We start from the raw sequence: 26954 nt of genomic DNA, 5'->3' as shown, positions 1-26954 counted from the left end.
GGGAAACTACATTTTCAAGGACTACAGGGAACTTTGTAAGGCACGTGTACAAAAGGTCATGGCAGAAGATGATGGCAGCACAGTAATCAAGCAGGGCTTTGTGAATCCTGCTAAGGAATGCAGACATTATACTGTAGGCAATAAGGAGCACTGAAGGAAGCCTTGGAAGAGGCTGGAGTTAGAAACATATTCCACAGGTTTGAATCCCACCTCTGAAATTAGCTAACTGTGGGCAAGTTCTTTAAGCTTTCCAGGCCTCAATTTCCTCACCTTTAAACTGGGGATTATAACAGCAAATAACCAATGAGGTTTTGAATAATTTTAGGAGATAATGCAGGTAAAATCCTTAGTATAGTACCTGGCACATAGTAATGGTTCAATAAGTAAGTGTCTGTTTGCAATTAATGTTATTCCTCTTATTATCACCAAAGATTTTAAATAGCGGAGTGGCAGGATCAAATTTGTATCCTGAGTGAAAGTCAAAGGCCAGTCGCCACCATGAGATGAATACTTGAGAACTGACGAGCTTTTTTCTCCCCTTCATTGTTTTCCATGGTGATCTCTCAGACGTGAAGGACTCCAAACCTCCTTGGAGGTCTTGAATTTCCTCTCTGTTTCCATGGACTGGCTACAGGGAGCAATGAGAGGACAAATGAGAGGACAGTCTCATTTGTCTCATAAAGCAAATGAGAGGACAGTCGGTGATACAGAACCTGAGTCACAAGTTTTGGGTGGAGAGAACAGGATTGAATGCTGCCATTCAACAAGCATTTGAAAAGCATTATGGGAGGCCGAGATGGGTGGATCATGAGGTCAGGAGTTCAAGACCAGCATGGCCAAGATGCTGAAACCCCGTCTCTACTAAAAATACAAAAATTAGCCGGGCATGGTGGTGGGCGCCTGTAATCCCAGCTATTCAGGAGGCTGAGGCAGGAGAATTGCTTGAACCCAGGTGGCAGAGGTTGCAGTGAGCTGAGATGGCGCCACTGCACTGCAGCCTGGGCGACAGAGTAAGACTCCATCTCAAAAATAAATAAATAAATAAATATTTTAAAAAATTAAAAAAAAAAGAAAAGGAAAGGAAAGCATTTGTTGTGAGTCAGACACTATGTAGGCACCTGGGAGGTAAAAGGACAGGAATCCTAGGTTCGGGTAGTCTGAAGCTTCCTACTGAGCAGGCTTCCTTCTTCTCTTTGGGTACAGTGGGCAGAGCCCTGGCATTTAGAATTTGGGCCCTGTCACATCATTTGTTTGAGCCTCAGTTGTAACGTTTATCAAATGAGGATACTAATACTTATGCCTCACCTTCCTGTGCTCCAAGATGACTATTTTATGCCATCTCCTCTCTCCTCAAACCTTGAATACCATCTGACCATTATTGCTTTGAGCCGATGGCCTTGCTTCTTATCTCACTGAGAAAAATAAAAGCAATCAGAATAGAACGCCTTCATTCCTCCCATTTAATCTACCAACCTACTGTTCTTGTATCACTATGAACGTACTGTCCTTGCTTCTATCTAAGGCCATCCCTATCCCTTGTGATTTGTTTTTTGCATTTTTCTTTTAAAGAGTCTCACTCTGTCACCCAGGCTGGAGTGCAGTGGTGCAATCTTGGCTTACTGCAACCTCTGCCTCCTGGGTTCAAGCGATTATCTTGCCTCAGCCTCCTAAGTAGCTGGGACTACAGGTGCTCACACGCATGCTCGACTAATTTTTGTATTTTCAGGAGAGACAGGGTTTCACCATGGTGGTCTTGAACTCCTGGCCTCAAGTGATCGACTTGCCTCAGCCTCCCAAGCCTATCACTTGTGATTTGGATTCTACTCCTTTTTGTCTGTTCAAGGACTTTGTTCTTGCAATTGTCACCTCTCTATCTTTAGCTTTTCCCCCACTCTACTGGATCATTCTCATCAGCATATAAATAATCTAAGAAATCCAATCTCTTTCAGACTTTTATGTTTTCTTTAAGCCAGTTGGAGTTAGGTTTCTGTGATTTGCCACTTAAAAAGTCTTGACTAATACAGGACATAGAGACAGGTGTGTATGGAAACAACTTGTGATTGGTAATGCCATTCTCATATCATAGGGAAGTAAACTGAAGCTCAGAAAGATTAAATACCTTGCCTAAAGTCTACAACTTTTTCTATTTTAAAACAAGCAAACAAACCAAAAACCTCCCTTTTTTTAAATCATCCCCTGCAGTCACTTCCCCTTCAACCACTTCCCTTTATTGAAAAACCTCTTGAAAGAATTGTCTTTGTATTCCCACCATTGCTCTTGAACAGACACCATCTTGCTTTCAAATAAAATTGCTCTTATCAAAGTCTCTTACCAAATTCACCGAATGACCTTCCTATTGGCAAATTTAAAGGTCAATTTCTGGTCTTTATTCTTACTTGATCTCTTAGCTGCATTTGACATTGTGGATCAATTCATTTTTGAAACCTTTTGTCCCCTGGCTTTTAGGATAGTAGTGCCTCCAAGTTTCCCATTCATAGGGCTTCTAGGGTGGTCTATTAGTCTCCTGATATTCCTCCTACACCATTAGCTGCTGGATCTTGCTTGGGCCTCAATCCACCAAGCTTTCCTCTTTCCTTTCTGTATTAGATTCCTAAGAAATCTCATCTACTCTTTTGGTTTAAATAACATCCCCATGTTGGTGAACTCCTGGATTTATACCTTCAGCCCCAGTCTCCTCCTAAACTCGAGTGGTATATACAAGTACCCACATGAAACCTCCACTTGATTGCCTAATGGGCATCTCAATCACAACAGCCTGAACAGCACTATTGATGCGCCGCCACCAACAACCTGCTTCTCCCCAGGGTTTTCTGTCTCAGTAAATCACAGGACCATTTGCCCAATGGCTTTCCCACTTTCTCTCACATACTACATCCAGCATATCCTGTCAGTTCTGCTTTCAAAATATGTTCAGACTTCAACTACCTCCCAACATTTCCATACCCTCGACTTTGACCTATATCTCTCAATCTCTTGCTTGAAGGATTGCAAAAGCCTCTTCAGAACCCAGAGATAGTCTTTAAAAATGTAAATCAGACCCTGTCATTCAGCTGCTCATATTTACAGTGGCTTCCTGCCATATCAAGAGCAACACCCAAAGTCCCTCCCATGGACTCAGCGTCCTCTGTGAGCCAGTGATTGGCATCTCTTCAACCTCATCTCCTCCCACTCTTTCCCGCCTCGCTGTCCTTAGCCACATTGGCCTTTCTGCTCCTCCTCAAAGAGGAGCAAGCCTCAGGGCCCTCACACTTGTTCTTTCCTTCGGGCTGGGCTTCCCTGATTCAATTCTCAGCTCAACAGTTGCACACCTCAAAGAATCCTTTCCACTTCCCATGATCCTCTATTCCTTTACTAAAGGTTATCATACACTTACCAACTTGTATTTGTTTCTTATTATTTCCTCCATTAGAATATAAACTCCATTAGGGCAAGGACTACTTTTTGCTTCAGCCTATATCCTCAGCTTCTAGAGAAGAGTCTAACACACAGTCGGTGCTACCTAGTGAATGATTAACGGCAAAAGCAGCATTGTGCTATCAAATGAAATGAGATTCATGAAAACATTTTTTAAACTCTGGAGTATCAATCATGTATAAGTTATAATAACATATTATATTTTAGTAAGTATTTATCAAGCAACTGCTTTTGTGCTAGGTAATGTACTAGGCACTCTAATTACAGAAATAAATAAGACCAAGTTCCTGCCCATTCTAGCTGGAAGGTTGGAGGTGGAAACAAAGAGAGTAAGTGTTATTCTAGAATTATCTCGGCAAGTGCTACTGCAGCACACTCAAGGAAAGGAAAATGTATTCTGCTTGTGGGGACAGGAGTAAATGAAGACTTCATCAAAAAAGTCACATTAAACTGGGATTTGATGATTGTGGTTGGGTTTGTCAGACAAGAGGTAGGAGAAAGGGCTTGACTGGCAGAGGAAAGAATCTCAATGCGTGTGCCCTACCATGCAGTTTGCTAAGCATCTCCCAAAACAGCTGCCTTCTTCACTCCTGCCTTTCTCTCTTACTCCTGAAGCCCAGGCCTTCTCTGACCTGGCCATCCTGGGTCCTTTTTTTGTGTCTCACTGTGTCCTTTTCCCCATTGGCCTTCAATGGGTCACAGGTTACACCTCCATATAATTCATCCTCTCTCTCTCCAGACATCACGACAACTCCAGACTGTCCATCTTTGTACTTCCTGTCACCAACTTCACAGCTGACCAGGGATTTCAGAGACAGTGGGGTGGATTTCTAAAATCCACCTGCATAATAGTTTAATAGGAACAGATATATACTCTTTAATGAAACATTTTTAAATGTTCATGTTGACATAAAAATTCCTCTTATGTAGTTTCTCACAGATTATCAAAGGAGAGGATATTTGCCTTCAGAATTTAAATGAGAATCAAACAAGTGAGAGACAGTGCTTAACACTGAGCAGTCTATATTTAATACATGAATGAATGATTGGGTGAATTAACAAATGAGATAAATTAAAACCATTTATGCATGTGTTGTATTTCCAGATCTACTTTTGTAACTTAGTTGTTTTGAATTTGGGATAGATTTTCCCATAGAAACAATGTTGTAAATAGTTCTTAAGTTCCAAGAAATCCCACTAAGGCTGTTTAGCCCATAATGTAGCAATAAAATGCACAAAAGTAATGGGATAGCTTAAACAATTTTTGAATGTTGAATACTAGTATTTGAAGAAAAGTAACTTTAATTAGAAGATGAGGTGGTACACGAAAAATGCTGTGATTCCCAAGGGGCTGTCTGAGCCCTTTCAAGGGTTCTGAGGGCACTAACTTCTTGTAATGCATATTTTCAAATTAAAATGTGCACATTTATTTCCCTTGGTATAATACTATCCTTGTACTGTTCTCGCAATCAGAATGAAGGAAGAGCATGAGTCTGGCCGTGAGGAATTAGATTTCAGTGAGAAGAGAGTCTGGGACACTGGATGAGGTAAAATGCACTGAATGGCAGGCGGTATAAAATGGAGGAAAGGTCAGAAATATGGTGTGAGCATGATTCCACCTATAGGGAAGACAGAGTATGGTGGAGGCAAGAAAGAATAGGGAAGAAAGAATACTGTGGAGGAAAATATGGTAGATGGAGGCCATAAAATGGTTCAGGTCAGGTTGGCGCTGGCCAGACCAAGGGAATAATGGCCTTGGAGTTTTCAAGTGGTCAGGCAGCATGCTACTATACTAGACTGTCAGAGGTGTCAGCAATGCAGATTGGGTCTTGATATACCTAAGAGGTCTCTGGAGAATGTAGAATTTATATATTACCATATCCCCTCTGTTGATTTTGGTGACACACATACTGCATGATTTTTTTTTTTTTTTGAGACGGTCTTGCTCTGTTGCCCAGGCTGGAGTGCAGTGGTGCCCTCTCGGCTCACTGAAACCTCTGCCTCCCGGGTTCAAGTGATTCTTCTGCCTCAGCCTCCCGAGTAGCTGGGATTACAGGCGCATGCCACCACGCCCAGCTAATTTTTGTATTTTTAGTAGAGACGGGGTTTCAGCATCTTGGCCAGACTGGTCTTGAACTCCTGACCTCGTGATCCACCCATCTTGGCCTCCCAAAGTGCTGGGATTACAGGTGTGAACCACCACGCCCGGCCAGTCTTATTAACTTCTAAAGAAGGAACTTCAGAAACCCTTGCCTTCCGTGTAAAAAGATGTCACGTTCCACTTGCCAGTCTTCTTCCATCCCTCTCCCTTCCTTCTTTTCTTCCTCTGGCGTTTACTAACTGACCCTGGGCAGACCACTTATTTCTCTGGGTCCCATTTTCTCATCTCTAAATGACAACACTGGAACCTAGATTATCTAGCCCTTCCAATTCTAAACATTTGATTATGAAATTCTCCAAAATGACAAAACATAAACCAGGAGGACAAGACCTAATTATGACCACATCAAATAGCTGTGGTTTCCAAAGTGGTTATTTCTGATGATCACAGACGAGTCAGTTATCCAGCTTTTCTCCTCTTTTCTTTGTTCCCATAGCATAGGCGACCTCTTTGCTCTCAGAGCTGTTTCAGGGGCGTCGAAATTTATCTAGAAAAAGTGGTGTGGGAAGTGTGGGTTTTTCCTTCCATTAAAAGAAAAAATCTGTTCGCTCCTTCAACTCAAAAGGTTTTCTGGGTAGCCACAAGCAGATAAAACCTTATCTTTCTACCCTCGAGTTCCTCTTTTGGACTTCATATGCATTGACTTGACGGACCTTCAGCACAGAGAACAAACACCCGAAGGGTTCCCTCAGCAGCGGGACTGGCACCCAGAGCCCCCCACTCCCCGCGAGCCGGCGAGCGCAGGCGGAAGCGCGGGCGCCACATTTCCGGTGTCGGGACTGGAGCTCACCATACTTCCGGTTTCCCTGCCGGGCGCGCCACACTTCCTGTTGATCCGGCTCGGCCGGGGGCTGGGCCGGCGGGAGGGCCAGGAGGAGGGCCGGCGGCAGGCGGCGGCGGCCACTGGCCAGGCGTGGACGCGCGCGGGGCCGCCGCGGGCACGGAGTGTCCGCCGCGTCGCCTGAGCCCAGAGCCCGGGAGCGCTCTCGGCCGCCGCGTCTCCTTCCCTCTGTCCTTCCAACCCAGCCCTCGGCTGAGCCGCGCCGCACCATGCCCGCCGTGGACAAGCTCCTGCTAGAGGAGGCGTTGCAGGACAGCCCCCAGGTACCTCCCGCCGCTCCGGTGCCCCTCGCCCGCAGGGGTGAGGCCGAGGAGGCCCCTCCAGCCCCGGGGTGGAGGCCGCGCCCCCGGCCGGGCAGCAGCGGGAGTGCGCCCGGCCCCCTCGCGGCGCCTCCCACCGGGTTCTCTCGGGCTGAGGAGGGGGCGGGCCGGGCCCTGAGTCCTGAGCCGGGGCAGAGCTGTGGAACAGGGGAGAGAGCCCCGCGGCCGGAGTCCTGATGTCGTGACCCCCCTGCAAACTCAGCTGCAACTGAGTCTGCGAGATCTAAACTTTGATTCCATTTAGTAGCTGAGTGCCTCAGGAAAACCACCTTATTGTGCCTTAGTTTTGTCGTCTGTAAAATAGGAATAATAATTGTGCCTGTTTCATAGGGTTGTTAGGACAAGTCAATGAGAAATACCTGTAAAGTTGTCAGCTTACGATGTCCGGTACAGATAATGAGTCAGTCTCATTACTGCTACTCCTAATGATGTGATGAGACCTGTGCCAGCCAGAATGAGAGGCAGAGGGCCTGGATCTCTTTTCCGGCGGTATCAGGCCTCCTTTTGGCACCGTTTTCCCATTAGTGAAGAGAAAAATACAATACCTGCCCCATTTGTCGCACAAGGGAACTTCATTAGCACACTCGAGATGAGAGTCAAGTCCTTTGAGCTCTGCAGATGAAAACTGGTGTGTAAATATAGCAAATGAGTGCAGAATGACATTAGTTCATAATTCAGCACATCTTTCCCCAGGGGTCTTCTGTTCTCCTTTGTTTAACATTTCTCCAGCTTCGTACCTACACTCCTGGTTCAGCATCCCGGGTTTATTTAAATAAGTGCCTTTATTTCCTAGTGTCTCAACTCTTGAAAACTTAGAATAAGATTAACCTGTTTTCGTTTCACACTTTCCCCTCTCTTTTGGGGTTCCTTCCCTTTTTCTTCTGAGTGAGTAATACTTCCCAGGATGAACCTTGTATGGATTTACCTACATCAACAGTTCAGAATAAGTCCGAAGGGCTGTATGCATAGGTGTCTTTTGTTCATTTTTTGTGATCCTCCTAGTGTAGATAAGTAAGGAACTGGAAGCAAGCTGTGTGTGTGTTTTTTGTTTGTTTTGTTTTTTGGTAAGTTTGCATCCTCTGGACGACTTTTTCAAGGCCCCCTTTTTTATATAGCTGTAGACTCCTGGCATTTTAATCAGACTAAAGCCCTTGGTAGAAGGCATTTTGTCCATGTTCATATCTGTTGTGTGGAATCTGAAGATAGCAATGTGAGATTTTAAATGATCACTTTGAACAAGGATCTCTGTTTGCCTTGCACTTATGGAAACTGAGGTGCACAGAAATATCCTGCTTTTCTAACCTACATGGTGATGCCTAAGCCAGGTTACAGTGGTTCTACTAACCGATTCTTGATGTTGTCCTCACAAACAGATCATATTCTTAATTTCCAGCTCTAACATAAAGGAATATACACTGTTTGTGAGTGGCTTAAAGGATTTGCCCAGCTGTGAGGAAGTAGACAGGACTGTAGAGCAAGTCAGGAGACCTGGGTTCTAATTCTGGCTCTCACGCTCACTTAGGATGTGATGTGGGTGAGTCTCTTCATCTCCACCCTGTGGCTGGCTCAGTTTCCTAATCTACAGAACATCTACAGAATGAGAGACAGGGAGGGAGCAGGTGATCTTCAAGGTGCTTTAGAGTTAACATTGTGTCATATCTACATGGTGTATAACTTTGAACTTGTATGTGGCAGAGGAGGTTTAGAGATATTATCATTCTTATTTAATATGTTCCTTTTAATATAGGAAGTTTATTTGTCATTGCTTTTGAGACTTGGCCATCACCCTTAAGAGGGCTCTTGGGCCAGGCGCGGTGGCTCACGCCTGTAATCCCAGCACTTTGGGAGGCCGAGGCGGGCGGATCACGAGGTCACGAGATCGAGACCATCCTGGTTAACACGGTGAAACCCCGTCTCTACTAAAAATACAAAAAATTAGTCGGGCATGGTAGCGGGCGCCTGTAGTCCCAGCTACTTGGGAGGCTGAGGCAGGAGAAGGGCGTGAACCTGGGAGGCGGAGCTTGCAGTGAGCCGAGATCGCGCCACTGCACTCTAGCGTGGGCGAGAGCGAGACTCCGTCTCAAAATAAATAAATTAATTAAATTAAATTAAAAAAAAAAGGGCTCTTGATGGTGCTGTTGTGCAGAATGGAAACTGACTTTAAGAAGGTCTTTAATGATCATCAGAGCATATTTATGTACTACTCTCTTGTATGTGACCTGTGCCTAATGTAGCTTTACTCCCAAGGTGACTCATAGACTTGGAACTGGAAGGAATCTAATCCATCCCCTTCATTTTATGTGCAAAGCATAAAAACAATAGCAAATGCCTGTCTCATGGATTTTATGTGCCAGGGACTCTTCTAAATGCTTTACATATATTAACTCACTCAATCCTCCCAATAGTCTTGAAGTATGTTCTCTATTTAAATAACTAAGGAGCAGAGAAGTAATTTGCTTAGAATTATACACCATAAAGTGACAGAGCCAGGACTGGAACCCAGGCAACTTGCCTGTACTAGGGATATGGTTCAAGTTAGCCCAGCTATCTAGCACCGGGCTTTTCTGTCATCAGTGACCTAAAATGTTTCACTAAAAGGAAAAGATCCTAATAAACCATCTATTGTGTGTTTCTTCTGGTTTTATGAAGAGTAATTTTGAGAGTTGCTTCAGTAATGTGATTGCACAGGATGAATTAAATGAACACCAAAGCTTTTGTAATTGAACTGAGTGACCCAGGAAGAGCTGAATAGCAGTTTACTGACCTTAGACACATCTATTCATGGACTCCTTTTTAGTTTGCAGTGCTGCACGATGCATTGTAAAACTAGTCTGTGTGCATACACATGCATTATTTCTGCTTACCTCTCATATGTGGGAAGCTGAACGTTTTAGGGATTAAGAAATCTGCCTCCATTGCTGTTTAGAAGCCTCTGCTCCTTGCCTGGCACTACTGGCTGTTGGGAATGTGATGATAAATAAGAGTGCCTACCCTTGACTGGTTCACAGTTTGTTCCAGAGACAGATAATGAGGCAACAGTTCCAGTACAGTGTGAATCCTGCTGCGATAGGAACACAAATGCAGCTTTGAGCTCCTGCAGCTTGTGCTTCTTCAGGGGCTTATTCTCTTGTCCTGTAAGTAGTACACTTTTGAGGTAAGGTGAAGACAACAGCCCTGTTGCTTGCTCGGTTTGTGTTTTGTTTGTTTCTTTTGCGATTGGCATAACGGAACAAAGAAACGAAAGATGTAGTTCTGAGGTTATGCAGTTGAGTGGCCCAGCTGGGAGCAGCCCTCTCCAACCAAATCAGGCCTTTCTTTCCTCAAACAAGATAATCTCAAAACATAACCTGGTGGTTTTATATGTCTTCACTGTGGAGATGTTTTGTGCTGTTCCTCTTTTTGTTTATAACCTATTTTTCCTTCCAATAGACTGGGTTCTTTTTTTTTTTTTTTTTTGAGACAGGGTCTCGCTTTGTTGCCCAGACTGGGGTGCAGTGGCATGAACACGGCTCACTGCAGCCTCAGCCTCCTGGGCTCAAGCGATCCTCCCACCTCAGCCTTCTGAGTAGCTAGGACTACAGGCACGCATCACCACGCATGGCTAATTTTTTAATTTTTATAGAGACAGAGTCTTGCTGTATTGCCCAGGGTGGTCTTGAACTCCTGGGCTCAACCAATCTTCCTGTCTTGGCCTCCCAAAGTCTTGGTTCTTTTCACTAGGACATTCTCTTCCTCCACCAAATTACGGAGATAAGAACTTTGTTTATAACCTTAAAATTTGCTTAATAGTCAGTGGTGTTAACATTGGGCCATTACACAATTACACACTATTCTTGAGAATGTCTAGGAGTGTTTTATTAGGTAATACCCAGTTTCTTTAAGGTAAAGGAGTGATAGGGAGCTGAGGCTGTATGCATAGGGTGCTTGGATTTGTTTCTCTGGCCAAGCATACCCTTAAAAGTGTCGGGCAGTAGAAAATGGATGGAATTCCACTCCTGAATCTGCTACTGTTACTTTTGGCAAGTTACTCAATCTCTCTGAGGTTGTGTTTGGAGGTATGTAAAATAAAAATAAAAATAGCTATTTAGTTGAGTTGTTAGGAAGAACAAATAACATATGTAAAGTGTCTCCATGCTGGCATGCCATAGTAACCCCATAAATGATTGCTGTTGTTACCTTTATAAGTGAGATATACCAGTGTCTTTCTGACCATGTCTTTCTGACCGTGGGATTTTGAGCTACTGGTGTGCCTTTGCTTTATTCTTGGTCTCATTCCTTCTTTATGTCTCAGAATATCTCTGTTGTTCCAAAACCAAAGTTTGAGCAGACACAGTATAGTAAATGAGGATAGCCAGTGTCCAAGGTAGCTGGTTATATTTTTTCCGGAGGTGATCACTGCCAAGTTAAATTAAAAAGGGAAGACCAGAGTTTCCCTGTCAGTTCTACTGGGCATCACAGTCGCATGTCCACGATATAAGGAAAAAGGACACTTGTGATGTAGTTCTCTGGCAGGTATTGTGGACAGGAACATGGTAGTAGCATCCAGCTCCAGTCTGCCCCTGTCCTGCCTCCAGTCAGGGCTGTACGCTGTGGACCAAAGATCATGCTCGCTGATGAGAGCCACCCTGCTGGTGACCTCAGTGCTGCCGACCCATTTACATCCCAGCCCTGCCACATTCCTACAGTGGGAGGTTGAACACATTTCTTAACCTTGATGAGCCTCAGTTTCATCATCAGTAAAATGAAGTTAATGGAACCATGGAATCTACCTTGGAGAGTTGCTAGAAGAATGAAATGAAGTCACATATGTTTAGTGCCCAGCACAGCGTCCAGCACATAGGTGGTACAGAGTAAGTGGTAATTTTAGTTTTCTTTCTACCCTCTTTGTGGAGGACATTCATGCAAACCCTCTCTTTCCCTTTTTACCTCTTTTCTTCCAGTCTGTTTTTATCCCTTAGAGTATTAAATGCAATAAACAGGATTTGGCTAAATGGACATAGTAGTATTTTTGAAAAAACTAGCCACAATCCAGTTATATCACTTCTCATTCTCCTAAGTCAGTGTTTTTAACCTACTGGTTGACATCCATTAGTAGATTATGAAATCCAGTGGGTCACAACCACCATTGTTTATAAATGGAATAGACTAAAATAGGAAAAAGCCACAATGTGTATGCATATTATCAATAAATATTGTTTGGGAAAACCTTTGTTCAGGTCCTGATGTATTTCATACTGTGATTATGAATTTTTGAAAGTTCAGAGAGCTCTTCTAACACAAATTATACACTGTACGAATTCTGTGTTGTTTTTCTTTCACTGAGAGCTTTTTTAAACATGATGTTACAATTTCCTTATTCATTATTGCACAGTGGCTCTTCTATGGATAAGCATTGGTACTGAAGACAGTACATTAGTCCTGGTGTTTTTAGCCCGGAAGACTGGGCAAAGCGGGATAAGCATGCATTGCTGTGAAGCGCATTAGAGTTTTGGAGCAGAGTCTGGGTAGAGCATGTGTGGTGGGAGGTAATGATCCCAATGCATAGGTTCTTATTCTAGTTTTTTGAGGGTGCTTTGGGGTCAGTTACTGTTCCCTTACCTGAAATAAGTTAGAAAAAGAAAAGGAGGAATTGCAATTTATTTGCAGGGAAATAATGAACCTTAGTGAGTTGTATTTGGTAAAGTGCTTTGATATCACCTCAAAGGCATTCCTGAAATTATTCTTCATTCTATGCCTAATGGGTTATATTTTGAAGTTGTGATCCAATTATTGCTAACATAGTACTTTAAATTCCCACTGTGCTGGGCACATTAACGAAAATCCCTTGAGTAGATCTGCCTCTGTGCACCTTGATTCTTGTTCGTACACCATCCAGTATGTAAATATTTCTCTAGTGCTTTTTGTGTTCTAAGCACTGTGGATGAAAATGATAGGAAATGCCTTTCAGCTTATGACTTTGCTCAGCTGCTCTCTGAGCACTGAGGAGTTTGTCTTCCTAAAAACGGTAAACTAGCATTCTTACTAAGTTGCTATTTGAGTTTTATGTCCAGAGCTGCTGCTGGTGGGCCCAGGGGATGTGAAATTTCTTGGCCGTGAGTTTGAAAATGGTTGAATAAAATATAATTAAACACAAGCAGGCCAGGTGCGGTGGCTCACACCTGTAATCCTAGCATTTTGGGAGGCCATGGTGGGTGGATCACCTGAGGTCAAGAGTTTGAGACCAGCCTAGCCAACATGGTGAAACCCTGTCTCTACTAAAAATACAAAAAAGTTAGCCAGGTGTGGTGGTGGGTGCCTGTAATCCCAGCTACTCAGGAGGCTGAGGCAGGAGAATCCCTTGAGCCCGGGAAGCAGAGGTTGCAGTGAGCCGAGATCGCACCATTGCACTCCAGCCTGGGCAACAAGAGCGAAACTCCATCTCAAAAAAAAAAGAAAGAAAGAAAAAGAAACAAGGAAATCGTAGTACCATAAGAGGAAAGAATGACACACTCCTACACTCCTGCAAGACATCCAAGATTACAAAAAACCAGACTGCTGGTTCCTGCTGGGATGATCACACTACAGCTGTGCTAGATGACCACACCCCAGGTACACAGATAGGCCTGACCTGTGTTTATCTTATGGACTTGAGAGGAGAGGCTGCCCTTTTAAACACTTTTTTTATTGGATAGACTTTACTGGTGCTTAGGTAGGGGCTAAAGTCAGAACAGATAATAGCCCTTCAGTCATAATCTTTTAAAAACTGGCTTTTCTGGCTCCAATTCTGAAATTGCCCTGACACTGTAGTCTAAAGGATTAGAAAGCGAGTTCTAAACCAGAGCTCCAGGAATCAAATGGTACTGGTACTATCAATAAAAGAAGCCAGGGAACCAACAGGTACCTTTCTTTCCTCCCATTCTGGTTTCTGCATGTGCGGGTGTGTGGATCTTCCTCCTCCTCTGTAACTTTTCCACTTAGAAATGAAATTGACCTTTTTTCTTCTTTCCTTCCAGACTCGCTCTTTACTGAGCGTGTTTGAAGAAGATGCTGGCACCCTCACAGACTATACCAACCAGCTGCTCCAGGCAATGCAGCGCGTCTATGGAGCCCAGGTATGCTGCCACCCCTCACCTGGATACCGCAGAGTGGGCATTCTCTCCCCTCATCCTGAACTTCCCTCAGAGGTTGAGAAATTGGAATCCGAAAAACATCATTTAAGATTTTGAAACAAAATCAGAACTGTTTTCTCACTACTTTTCACCTCAAAAACCTAAGGACAGTCTGTTCTCATTGCTTAAGAGTGATTTTTCTTTAATTAGAACCATTAGAGATGGACCACATAACTGCTCCTAATTTTTTTTTTTTAAATTAAACCCAGTGGGAAACATTTGAGTCTCCTCTTCCTACTTGTGAATAAGTGGGTCCAGTATTTTGACACATACTCTTTGTCTTTTTCATAAATGGGCAGAGTCTTAGATGTCAGTGTGGGAGGGCAGAGATGTTTTTTTCAACTGCTTCCTCTGAAAAGACTTGAGTCACAGTTCTGAAACTATCGGGTGGCTTCTTTGTTTTGTGGAACAAATATCTCTGGCTTGCAAAACCATGCAAAAGAAATTGCTGAGTAGCAAAAGTGAATCTTTTTAACGTCAAGAAGTGCCCATGTGTGTTGCTTTCTAAGAGAAGATTTATGAGTTAAAAATACAATACTTTATGTTACAAAGCATTGAACACATCACAATATTATGGTAACTGATCATTTTCATTGTTGATTCCTTGCTGACTTAAATCTTGTGTGTTGATGTTTTTCTCATTAATAATCTCTTAAGGAATATAGATTGGGCATCCCAAATTTGAAAATCCAAAATCCGAAATGCTCCAAAATCTGTAACTTTTTGAGTGCTGACACGACACATAAACGAAATGCTCATTGGAGCATTTTGGAGTTTTGGATTTGGGAAGGTCGACTGATACAGCAAATACTTCAGAATCTGAAAAAATCCTAAATCCTTCTGGTCCCAAGCATTTCAGATGCAGGGTACTTAACCTATACCACATTCAGTAGTATATAGCTCTTACTAATAATATATAGTCATTTCTTATTGCATAGGTTCACCACTCATATTACTGCTCATTGTTTTATTAGTCATTTCCCATCATATGGGAATAAGACTCAGTCCTTGCCGTTGGGGAGCTGACAGCTGGGTTGGGAGGCAGGCAAAGCAATCACCAGAGAGCCTTAGAGGGGCCAGGAGAGGAGAGCCACCTAACCTAGTGGGGTTGTGCTGGGCACGCAAAAGGAGGGTGATTGTAAGGGTTGAGATTTATTGAATACTTAATAGCATCCAGGAACTTCCAGGGGCTTTTATGTTGATTATTTTATTTAAATTCCCCTAACAACTCTGAGGTGGGTATTGTTATTGTTATTATGCCTATGGTATTGGTTGGGAGACTTAAGGATTCTGATGGTGAGAAACTTGTCCAGGTGCACCCATTTAATTCATGGCAGAGCAAATCAGCTGGAGCCAAGCTGAGACTCTTCACTCCTAAGCATAGGGGAGGTGGCAGTAGAAGTGGAAAGAAGCAGCTGTACTTGAGAGGTATTTAGGAGGTGGATTGGTGATTGATTGGGTATGAAGGGGTCAGGTGGTAAAGGATGAATCAAGAATGATGTTCAGGTATTCATCTGGAACGGCAGGGTGGATAGATGGGAGAACACAGGAAGAGGCGCAGGGTGCGTATGAGTGTGTGTGCGTGCCTGTGAGTGCATATCTGTCATGGGGATGCCCAACTGTAATTCTCTCTGGAAACACTGATTTTGAGGAGTTCATGGGACATCAAAGTGGATAAAGAGATCTTGTTGAAAGTTCAGATCCAGAGTACAGGGCTGGAGATACAGATAGGCAAACTATGCAGTAAGGTATAAGTGTAACTTATTAATTAGAACTAGCTTTGGGCCGGCCTGTAATCCCAGCACTTGGGAGACCAAGACGGGAGGATTGCTTGAGGCCAGGAGTTTGAGACCAGCCTAGTCAATATAGTGAGGACCTGTATCTACACAAAATTTTTGTAAATATTAAAAAAAGGACTAGAGTCTTTTTTTTTTTATTTTTAATTTTCAGAGACAGGGTCTTACTCTGTCACCCAGGATGGAGTACAGTGGCATGATTATACCTCACTGTAGCCTCCAACTCCACGGCTCAAGTAATCCTCCTGCCTCAGCCTCCTAAGTAGCTAGGACTACAGGTGCACACCACCACACCCAGCTAATTTTTTTTCTCTTTGATTTTTGGTAGAGATAAGGTCCTACTATGTTGCCCAGGCTGATCTGAAACTCCTGGCCTCAAGTGATCTGTCTTAGCCTTCTGAGTAGCTAGAACTAGTTTTAATGACCAAAAGAATTATGTGCTCACCTGTGATTTTAATGTGTTTTGTTAAGACATTCAGAATTTAGAGAAATGAGAACTTCGTCAATTTTTAATTTGTTTTTGTATTTTTCCCTAAATATTCTAGATTTAAGAAAACAGGAATGTTCTTACTGGGCTTATACCTGAAATTGCTTGCTATTCAGCAATTTGTATTTCGTCACTAAGTGATTTGTCTCTTATTTAAGGCTTAAAAACCCAAGACGTGAGAGACTGTGTCTCTGTCACTCTGAGGAGTCTCTGTTCTGCCTTTTGGTGTCTGTCAGAATCATCTACTTGGGGATATCCAAACACTGTCTCATGCATTTTTTTCTGTTGAGGCAGAAAACGACATTTTGCCAAAATTAAGTGGGTCTTTCCTTCCTAGAGGCTGTAACCCAGCTTTTAATGCGCAGCATATGATCATCACGTGGGTTCTCCTGCTGGCCAGAAACCCTTCCTCCTGCCTCAGCGTTTCCTGCAGCAGAGGCTGGTGAGAATGTCTGGTTAGTGCTGCCAGATTCAAAGACAGAGTCAAGCAGTGATCAGCTGTGTTCAGATTGGCTGGGCCAGGGACACTTGGTTTTTCAGGTTTCTTTGAAAGCTTAGGTGTTTCGTTTTGTTTTTAATTGAAGAAAGAAAGCTTTTCTGATTCCTGTTTTGATCTGTTTGTTTTCATATATATATTTTAAGATAGTATATTTCTCAGTGTTTTCATTCAAGTTTTTTCCCCTAAAGTTATGTTTTCTTGGTTTCATTGCACGTTATTCCATAAATATTTTATACCTAGGCATGTTGAATTTGATTGATAGAGTTTTATAATTTCCTTTTTAAAAACAGACTCTCCGCAAGATACAGTTTTTCATTATCATATTTTCAAAAGCAGGCTTACGCTGCTGATAGATAAGTATTCATAAAAGATATTTTAATCAGACTACACGGTATATTTCTGGATGCTGATATTGCGAATGCCCTTCAGAGACCTTAGTTTTAGAAAGAGGAAGAACAAGAAAAACTAGAGGAAAACTTCTATGAGCAGTTTTGCTGATTGTGGCTAGTTTGGGGAAATTTTAAATTTTGTTTGTCTTAACCTCTAGAATGAAACTATAGACTCTAAGCTGTTTTCAGCATCTTACAGTAGTCCCTGGAGTCACATCTGGCAGTAGTCCATTGTGGGTCCTTTGAATGAAAGAAGTAGTATACCTTTCCAGTGCATTAACAGAGAAGAGCCTGGTTACTTAGAACAGTCTGTTTTTCAAACTATTGGCTAAATAAGTTAAAAACTTCAGTTATGTCTAAATAGATGCATATGCATATATATTCAGTTAATTCTCAAATTTTGCATTCAACACATTTAATATTTATTTTCATTCTGCATCTCGGCCATAATGTTCTTCTTTCCTAAAGAGGTTTAAAATTTTCTAATCTTTTAAAATGGATTTGTTAGGGGCTTACAGTGAAATTTATTTAGGTCATCTTGCTTCTCCTCTCAGCTGTTGTACTGAGAAAATGGGGCCAGGGGTAATAATGTTCCTGGCGGGCAGGACAGGAAGGCTATCCCCAGCGGTATTCACGAAACCTGGCAACCCTTGTAACCTGGCATTCTCTTCCACCAGATGACAAACCTCTGTAGTTGCTACCTTCAGTTTGTATGAGATTTTTTGGTTTTGTTTTTGCTTTTTTTTTTTTTTAAGTAAATTTGGGATGGAATTTTTTTGAAATGAGAACCGTGATTAAGACTCTCACTTTCCTTCAGCAAAGCAGGTTTAATTTAACACAGTTACATGTCTGCAGTCGTTCTTAACCAAAGCTTTCAGAATACAGAACTACTGATCCTGAAAGTTGATCTTAAAACTCCTGATCCTAGAAGCCCGAATTGGAGGTGGGAGTAGTATTTTCTCAAATTGGGGTAAAGACAGTGGGAGGGAATAGGAGTAAAGTATGCATAATTTGGTATATAAAGAAAAAAGTACTTTTCTTTAGAATGATGATATAGATAGCAAGCTAAACAAGTGAATGTACCGAGTGGGAAACCAGATGACAGTAGTGAGCATCCAGGAGTGTGAGTTTGTCATGGGGGAGGGAGAAGCACCTAGGAGGCAGATCAGGGTCACAGCTGCATGTTTTAAGAGTGAAAATAGTGGCCTTTCTTAGGCACATAAAAGTGCCACGCACTAGGCTGGCCACTCAGCTTTCACAACAGAGGAGAGGTATTTGTATAGTATGTGCTTACAGATGAGGAAGCTAAGACTCAGAGAGGTTAAGTAGCTTGCCTAAGGTCACACAGCTGATGAGTGGCAGAATTTTAAACCCAGATCTTTGACTGCAAAGCCTGCGCTCACTCTTAACCACTATGCTTGCTCTCCTGACACGCTAGCCACCATTAATGGCAGCAGAGGCCAAAGAAGTGTAAGCTTTTAGAGGCTCCTCTTGTCATCATGGAAGAACCACCCTTGTTTATCAGCTCACAGCTTTGTAATATGTTAGAGGCAGGACCCAGTTCCTTTTTGTATCCCAGAGTAACTTTCTTGGTTTCATTAGTTTTTATCCATAAATGTTCTAATCAGTGTGTTTTAGCAGCCCTGAAAACCAGTCACATTGAGGCTTATCTGACAGGGACTGAGAGGAGGTGCATATGTAGCTTAAGGTCGGAGGGAGCAGAGGGCGTGAGTGGCTCTTAGTAACGACTTCATAGACCTGGGTTCTGCACTTGGTCTGCACTTGGGTCTGCAGCTTTCCCTCATGCTGGCATTGGTAGCTTTCAGATAGCAATCTAAAAGCTGTTGATTGCTTTTAGATTATTCTGGGTGAGGCTCACTCACTCAGGTACAGGAGTTAAGTGTGTGACCTTGGACTTCACAGATCTGAGTTCCAGTCTTGGCTCAGCCGCTTGCTGTGTAACCTTGGGCAGGTCGAGCCATCATCAGTTGATTGCCTGAGTTTCCTTATCAGCTAAACAAAGGCCATAAGAATACCCACCTCAGAGGGTTCTTGTGAGTTAATCATGTTAATACCTGTAAAATGCTAAGATCAGTCTCTGCTCACAGAGTGCTCTCAGTGTGAACAGAACCGTCTTCTGTTTTATGATGATAATAGTTGCAATAGCAGTGTACACTGGCACTGTTATTTGGGTTAAATAGAAGTTTAGTCCTCTCATCCTTTCTTGAAGGAACAGCAGTATGTGCCATCTTTGGCTCCTCGCCAAACATCTGATATTTGTTCCTCAAGCCACCTCAGTCTGGTCTTGGCCTCCACTTTGCGTGGGAGGCTGCTTAGTGCCTGGCTCACAGCCTCTCTCCACTCTGCCCATGGGCAGCATCTGATTCTGTTAATAACACCCCCCTCGAGACTGTCTTCCATTGGTTCCTCTGACAGGCTGTCTCCTGGCCCCCTCCTGGGCTCTGCCCCTTGTTCTTGGTGGTTCCCTGAAGTCTTGGGGTCCTGCAGAATTCCTTTGGAATCCTTCTCTGGTGAGTCTGTGTTCACTCCCTGGGCAAGATCACTTTAGCAACTGCCTGGCCATTTCTGAATCCTTTTCTGGCCCTTGCCGCTTTCCAGACTCTGGGTCTTTATTCGAAACAACGTTTGCCTGTTGTTACTGTGCAGAGTTAGCTTTAGCTCTTCCCTGGGCGACTGCGGTTCCTGTCGTCAGGAAGACGCCTTCCCCTTTTCATTCTTCCTCCACACCGCAGCTGGATTACTTCAGACCTTCCCGTCACCTCCTCATCTTCAGACGCCTCCATGGCTCTCTGTAACCACAAGGAAAAGGCATAAAGTCCTCAGCAAGGCATGCTAAATCCTTCATGAGCTGCATATCAGCCTGCTCCTCTTGTCTTGTTGCTGGCTGTTCCAGAACATGCCAGACCTTTTGCACACCCTCCACTCCTGCTCTGCCACTCCTGCTGCCTGTTTCTTTATTATCCTGTTGCCCTGGCAGATGTCCTTCCTGGCCTCTGAGACTGACCGCAAGCCTAACAAAGTTTCTCTGACACCTTTTCTTCCTTCCTCCTCTCCCTTCCTGGCCAAAGTGCCATTGCCCTTCACCAGTGTGCCCAAATGCCTTGTACACTTGTTGGTCAGAGCACTTAAGACGTAATGACGCGGTCTCCTTGTCCCTTCATGGACTCTCAGCTCCCAGAGCTCAGAGTTAGATGTTGCCAGTGCCCTACACCATGTCTGGCCCCATTCAGTGTTTGGTGGGTAGCAGTCTGGCCCCATAGGTGTTGAATGAAGGACTGAATTTGGGACAGCTCCACCTAAAAGCAAGGACATCTCAACGGCACACTTTTTTGTCATTTCCAAATTCATATCCCCTCCTCAGTTCCTTGGCTGAAGGCACCGTTCTCCATCTGGCCTTCCACATGGGCAGCACAGTTCTTTCTGACTCCCCCGTCTTCCTCACTCACCACACCCTGCTGTTTCTGCCTCAGGAACACCTCCATGCCCCGCTCTGCACTGTCTGCCTCAGGCTCAGACCCTTGTTTATCTCAGCTTCTCCAAGTGGCCTCCTGATCAGTCCCCCTCATCTATTCTCTCTCCCACTTCAGTGTTTTCTTCCCACCACCACCACTCCTGGTTTTCTTCCACCCGTGCCTGAGCTTCTCATACTCCTGCCTGAGTTCCTCGGTGCTTCCCCACTGCCGCTGGAATAAAGTCCAGGTCCAGCAGGCATCCCCCCGTGGCCTGCCTCGCATGAGACGCTCCAGCCGCGTTCTTGCCACACCCCTCACTACTCCCTGTGTGCATCCTGTCTCGAGGGGCTCCTGAACTAGTGCGACCCGTGACCGCCAGCTTTATGATAAACACTGGGTACTGAATGTGACTAGGCAACATCTCCAGCCAAATAGTTGGTATAGATCGATGTGGATTTCCTCCACCCCACTCTCTAGCCTCTCCATTCATATTCACCGTGGATGCTGCTGCGCACAGAGGCCCTTGGGGGTTTCGGGTGACAGTTGCATTTAGTTAGCGTTCTGTGCTACAGAAAGATAAACATTCCTTTGCCAAATGCCCAGTTTTCCTTTCAGGCTTGCTAGCCACTTGATTTTCTGCCTTGGCAACAGCCCCGGGAGGTTCTGTTGAGCATGGGAGATGCCGTCAGCAAACCCTCCTCAGGGTGTCCTTTCAGGGCTTCTCACAAAGCGGTGCATAGTGTAGATGGCAGCCAGAGCGGCCCAGAGTGCCCACAACAACGCTGCTCATGGAACTCCATTGAGAATTCCCATTTTAGTCCCACGTCTTTTGCTCTTCTACCACTAGAAAAGTGTGGGACTTAGGTTCAGATCTATGGGCCCTACAGGTCCTGCCCACCTGAGTATTGAGTAGGTGCAGTTTTGGACTTTAGATTGGAATAGCATAATAGTCAGAACATGAGCTTTTGATTTCGAGTCCTGCATTAAGTTGTTGCCTGCCAGTCACTAGTCATGTGGCTTTAGAAAGTTATTTATCCTTTCTGAAGCTTAGTCTCCTCGTTTACAAAATGGAAATAATAATAGTATCTACTTCATGGGTGCACTGTGAGGATTAAATGTGATAATATATGAAAAACATTTAACAGCAACATCAAGCACTTAGGGCAGACTCAGCGTTAGCAGCTATCTTTATTGATGTTATTGCTAATATTTACTCCTCACTCGGGCTCCAGTTTTGCAAGTCCTGTTGTAGAGATATTTTTGCAGGCTTACCTCACAGGGCACAGGGCGTGGATTAATTAGCTGATGTTGGTAAAGCATTTCATACAACCTTTGTGTACAGTAGCTTAAGTATGAGTAAGATTAAAGTTGATCTCTTTTGAAAGACTTTTCACACAATGTGCTCTGTTCAGGGCAGGTGACAGGCTGTGTTGTAAGCATGTTGGTTTCCGATGAACTCATACTGGCTGCACAGAATCATAGTTGGTCTTGCACCCTGAAATATTACACATAGGAAAACACGCAGCATTTTCAAATGGTATTCCTAGGAGAGACCCAGAGAGTCTGGTTGTTCGAAGTCATTTTGGAAGGCAGCTGTTGTGTGTTGCACGCTGTGCCCCTTCCTCCCTGAGCGGAGGTGGAGCTGTGTGGCTGTGTGAGTGGCACATGAGTGCTCTCCCCTTGAGCTTTGGGTACAGCCTAATGCTGGCAGTTCCCTGGCAGGTCTTTCCATTACATTCGGAGCATTTGCCAGTAAGCTCTGAGGAAGAATTTGAGTGGCCCATGGTCCCTGCTTGTTTGGAAGGCCTGGAGGGTGGGTATATGTGTTGACCAGTCTCTGAAGGAGGCATATATGGGGAAGTAACATATTAGAGTTGACTAAAATAAAGAAAAGAATGAATTAGAAGAGTAGAAGCTCCTGGGATCTGAAATGGTGTAGCTTAAGAGAGCCTCCTGCAGAGGGTGTGGCAAAAGAATGGGTCTTTGAGACATCTGATGACAAAGCAGGATCAGTAATCCATGGCTCTTGGGCCAGCATCTTATTTTTGTAAATAAAGTTATATCAGAATGAAGCCACATTTACTTGTTTATATGTTATTTCTGGCTTCTTTTGTGCTACAAAGCAGAGTTGAATAGTTGTGGCAAAGACCATATATGGCCCACAAGCCTAAAATATTTACTCTCTGGCTCCTTACAGAAAAAGTTTGCCCACCCTAGTGTAAAGCAGAGGCCTTCTCCTCTCCTGCCTTGTGGTGGAACTTGGGATCTTAGTAGCATTTAGGAGTGTGGATTTTAGAATCGGACAGCTCCGGGTTCACATCCCAGCCCTGCCACTCATCAGCTGTGTATCCTTGCACAGGTGGCTTAATCTCTCAGTGCTTCAGTTTCTTCATCTATAAAATGGAGTTATTAATTAGAACCTGCTTTACAGGGTCATTGGAATTAGATGAGGTCATGCACAGAATGCATTTAGCATAGGGTCTGGCATGAATGAAGCCCTCTGTAAATGTTAGCTGCTGTTACAATGATTCTGTGGGTCTGCAAATCATGTTCCACATGGTGCTGCCCTCAGGCACATGCCAAGATAGCTTGAATGAATCCATCTGCTGCTAACTCAGAAAGAAGGAGCACGAGATTTTCAGTCATAGCTGAGTATCAGCCCAGTGGGTGAGATAAGACCTTTGTTTCCATGCACTCTGATCTTCAAAACAGCACTGCTAAAGATGGTTGACAGGTAGTAGTCTCTGGCCAATTGCTTCGTATTTTATTTCATTTGTGATGTTTCCTTATATAGTTAGGAAGGATTTTAAAACCCTTACACCATGATTTCAGGTATTGTTTTAAACTTGGAATTTAGATGAATCTTCTAATCTTGTTCATTCATTCATTCATCAAACATTTGTTGAGGGCTTGCTGTGTGCTAAGAACTGTTGGACGTTCCTGTGTGAATGAAGGACATTGTGCTTGTGGCTTTGTCCACTTGCTGACTTCTTGACTATGTGGCTAGAAGTCACATTTCTGGTTAGTTTTGAAAGGGGTTGAATACCAGTAGGATGTCAGAGCCAGGCACTTCTTTTGTATTTGTCTGACTTTCTTCTGAGGAAAAAGAGCCACGTTTCCTGGTCTATTAATGCCTATTCCTTAGGGCAGAGCAGGAAGTCAGGGAACAGGTTGGCCAGTTGTCTGCGAAGAGGGTCAAAAAAAGGTAGGACTTGGCTCTACCGTATTCTGCCAAATAGGACTGGGAAAAATAAAATAAGCTCCTGCAGAGCTCAGGACTTAGCCTTAAAGGAACAACAACCCCAGGAGAAATAGCCAGTGGAGGCCAAGGGCAAGGAGGTAGGCCAGTGTCCTCCCATCATCTGTGCCACGTCAGACCCAGTGGCTCTGCTCCTTAGGAATAAACCCTGAATCTTAAGCTTTAACTGAGCTTTAGAAATGTAAGGCAAGTTTTCTAGGCTGCCCACATCAGTGGTAGGAGGATAGTGGTAGAAAACCGCTGTGTAGCCAGAGATTAGAGGAATAAACAAGAGGAGAGGAAAATGAGCAGTACAGGCTGGTGGAAATGGCACAAAACAGGCCTCCCAGGGCATCGCAGCTCTTGAAGAGCAGTGTTTCCTCGGGTTTTCTGGGATACTTGGGTTTAGCTGTGCTTCTGTTACCATCCATCATTGCCAGCGAGTGTTCTAAGCCTGGTGGAATCTGACCTTGTCATATGCTGCTTCAGTCCCCACTGTGCTTCCAGTATGTGTGAGCCTGGGCCCCGGGGGCCTGCACACCTTCCCACTGCCTCATTCCCAGCCTGATATTGCCTCCAAGTACACAGCTCTTGCTCCAGCCACGCTCCACTTCAGAGCTGTTCAGACAGGCAGTGCATTTCTTCCACGTGTTGGCGCCTCCTGGAAAGCTCGTCCCCATGGCTGACTCCTAGTTTGTCTTCAGAACATCTGTTCCCTGGAGACTGTCTGTCAGAGCCTCCCAACACAGCCAGTATTTTTCTTTTGCAGTTCTCATCACACTTGTAACTATTTTTTTGATGCGTGCTTCCCTAAAAAGCCCCATGAGGACAGGGACTGTGCCCTTGTTGAATGTCTGGCACATTATAATTGCTCACTACATTTCTTTATGGACTGAATGACCAGAAGGAGCAGTCATTTGTAAAGGGTTAAAAAATAAAATAGCAAGCTTTAACCTTTTGATTTCTTTTGGTCTTGTTTTCCAAATGTCTGAACAAAACATTTTATTATTTGACAGGCACACACATATGCTTTCTTCTTCTTTTTTCTTTTAGCTACATATGGTAGAAAGGGATTTTTTTTTTCTTTTATAATTTTTTTTTAGAGACAAGGTCTCACTCTGTCACCCAGGCTAGAATGCAGTGGCACAATGATGGCTTACTGCAGCCTCAACCTCCTGGACTTAAGGGGTCCTCCCATCTTAGCCTCCTGAATAGCTGGGACTACAGGTGCATGCCATCCTGCCTGGATAATTAAAAATGTTTTTATTTTGCAGAGATGGAGTTTTGCTGTGTTGCCTAGTCTGGTCTCAAACTCCTGGTCTCAAGTGATCTTCCTGCCTCAATCTCCCAAAGTACTAGGATTATAGGTGTGCACCACTGGACCCAGCCAATATTACTTTTTAAGGGATTCTCAGAGATGGCATTTTTCAGTGACTATGTATACATTGGACTAATCTTACTTGCTTTTTCTCTTCTCTCCACAGAATGAGATGTGCCTGGCCACACAACAGCTTTCTAAGCAACTGCTGGCATATGAAAAACAGGTAACTTGGTATTTATGTGGCCTATGATGCCGCTGTGTTCAGGACTTTCTTAAGTGGAATTATCCAGAGGCATCCTTAGAGACCTAAATTATTTGTTTCATTTTCTTCATAGTTTTTTTGTCTTGTCTTTTCCCTTCCACTGTTGTATTGAAATCAGTGATTATCCCACAGTCTTTATGAGGTATTCTAATTAGCCTCTAGAAGTAATTAACTGCCATTGAGGGTTCCAAGTCTCCAAGGAACTACAAGTGAATCAACATTAGCAATTCCAGGAAATAAACACTCAAATAACGTCAAAAAATATGTTTGACAGAAAGGAATGGCCAGGGAGGGTCAGATGAGTGCACCCTGGGGGCAGGACAAAGGGGATAGCTGTGACTCCCTCTTCAGGTAGACACTTCTGACAGGACGTGCTCTTGGAGAAGAAAGGACGTTGGTGTGGAGGGTCGTGTTCTGCAGGTGATGCTTCGTGCTGAATTCCCCAGTATTCACTTAACACCTGCTTCTTTTATTCTTTGGTCTTAGAACTTTGCTCTTGGCAAAGGTGATGAAGAAGTAATTTCCACACTCCACTATTTTTCCAAAGTGGTGGATGAGGTAAGATAGCAACATAGAAAATTTGTATTTGATTCTTTCTTGAACTTTCTTTTGTTGTTATTTTGGCCCACTTTCCATTTTTAAATATCTACTTAAATATCTGAGAAGGTATCTCAACTTGTTGATCTTCCAAAGCTCCTTTCATAGGAGAGGTTGTACACTAACTATTAATGTTTGTTTCTGGTTTGAGGGGAATGGCTTCGATATATATGAAGAATAGACCAAAAGAAAGATTTCTGAGAATTCGGTTTCCAAAGGAGAGTATATTAGTTTCTCAGATTGCCATAGTAAATTACCATGAATATGTAGCTTCAAACAACAGAACTTTATCCCCTCCCAGTGTGCTATAGGCCAGAAGGCTGAAGTCAAGGTGCTGGCAGGGCCACACTGCTTCCGTTGGCTCCAGGGAGAATCCTCGTGCATCTTTTGGTGGCTCCAGGTGTTCCTTGGCTGTGGCAGCATCACTCCAGTCTGGCTTTACATCCCCTCTACCCCACATGTTTTTCCTCTTCTGTGTCTTCTCTTCTTATACAGGCACTTGGCATTGGATTTAGTGACAATCCAGGATAATCTCATTTCAGGATCCTTCATTACATCTGCAAAGACTCTTTTTTTCAAATATTCACATGTTCTGGGTGGTCATATCTTTTAGGGGAGGGGCACAGTTCAACCCACTACAAAGGGTTTATTTTTATATTTTTTTCTTATTTTTTAATTTTGTAGGGATGGCCTCTTGCTTTGTTGCCCAGGCTGGCCTCAAACTGTGGCCTCAAAGGATCCTCCTGTCTAAGCCTCCCAAAGTGCTGGGGTTACAGACATGGGCCACCATGCCTAGCTTACTACAAAGGGTTTAATACAACTGTTCTTATAGCTATATTTTACAGTACATTTGGAATATTTGTAAAAAACAAAACCAGGTATTATAGGAAAAGTGCATAAATTCTAATTGTAAAAAACATAAGAGCTCAGATGCTACTAGTGCTGGACAGAACTCTGCAAAATTAGGTAGATATAAATAGTTCCATC

At 43.6% G+C, this 26954-nt stretch overlaps 1 protein-coding gene across 11 annotated transcripts in view; it reads left to right on the top strand.

Moving 5' to 3' along the window:
• The first annotated feature begins 6463 nt into the window (after positions 1 to 6463).
• APPL2 (adaptor protein, phosphotyrosine interacting with PH domain and leucine zipper 2) overlaps positions 6464 to 26954 on the top strand; it is a 63404-nt gene continuing 42913 nt past the window's right edge. For 3 of the 11 annotated variants that reach the window (XM_054664640.2, XM_016924096.3, XM_509331.7), the window contains exons 1-4: positions 6473 to 6700; positions 13750 to 13848; positions 25272 to 25331; positions 25857 to 25928. In XM_054664640.2, the coding sequence (XP_054520615.1) occupies positions 6647 to 6700; positions 13750 to 13848; positions 25272 to 25331; positions 25857 to 25928 (285 nt within the window). In that variant the 5' untranslated portion in view covers positions 6473 to 6646. Of the gene's footprint in view, positions 6701 to 8117; positions 11608 to 13255; positions 13346 to 13749; positions 13849 to 25271; positions 25332 to 25856; positions 25929 to 26954 lie in introns of those variants that run through there. The other 8 variants (XM_063787080.1, XM_063787079.1, XM_001160746.6 and 5 more) reach the window with 7 other exon arrangements.

The sequence above is a fragment of the Pan troglodytes genome, chromosome 10, assembly GCF_028858775.2.
Source record: "Pan troglodytes isolate AG18354 chromosome 10, NHGRI_mPanTro3-v2.0_pri, whole genome shotgun sequence".
Taxonomy (NCBI): domain Eukaryota; kingdom Metazoa; phylum Chordata; class Mammalia; order Primates; family Hominidae; genus Pan; species Pan troglodytes.
This window is presented reverse-complemented; position numbering and strand designations above follow the sequence as displayed.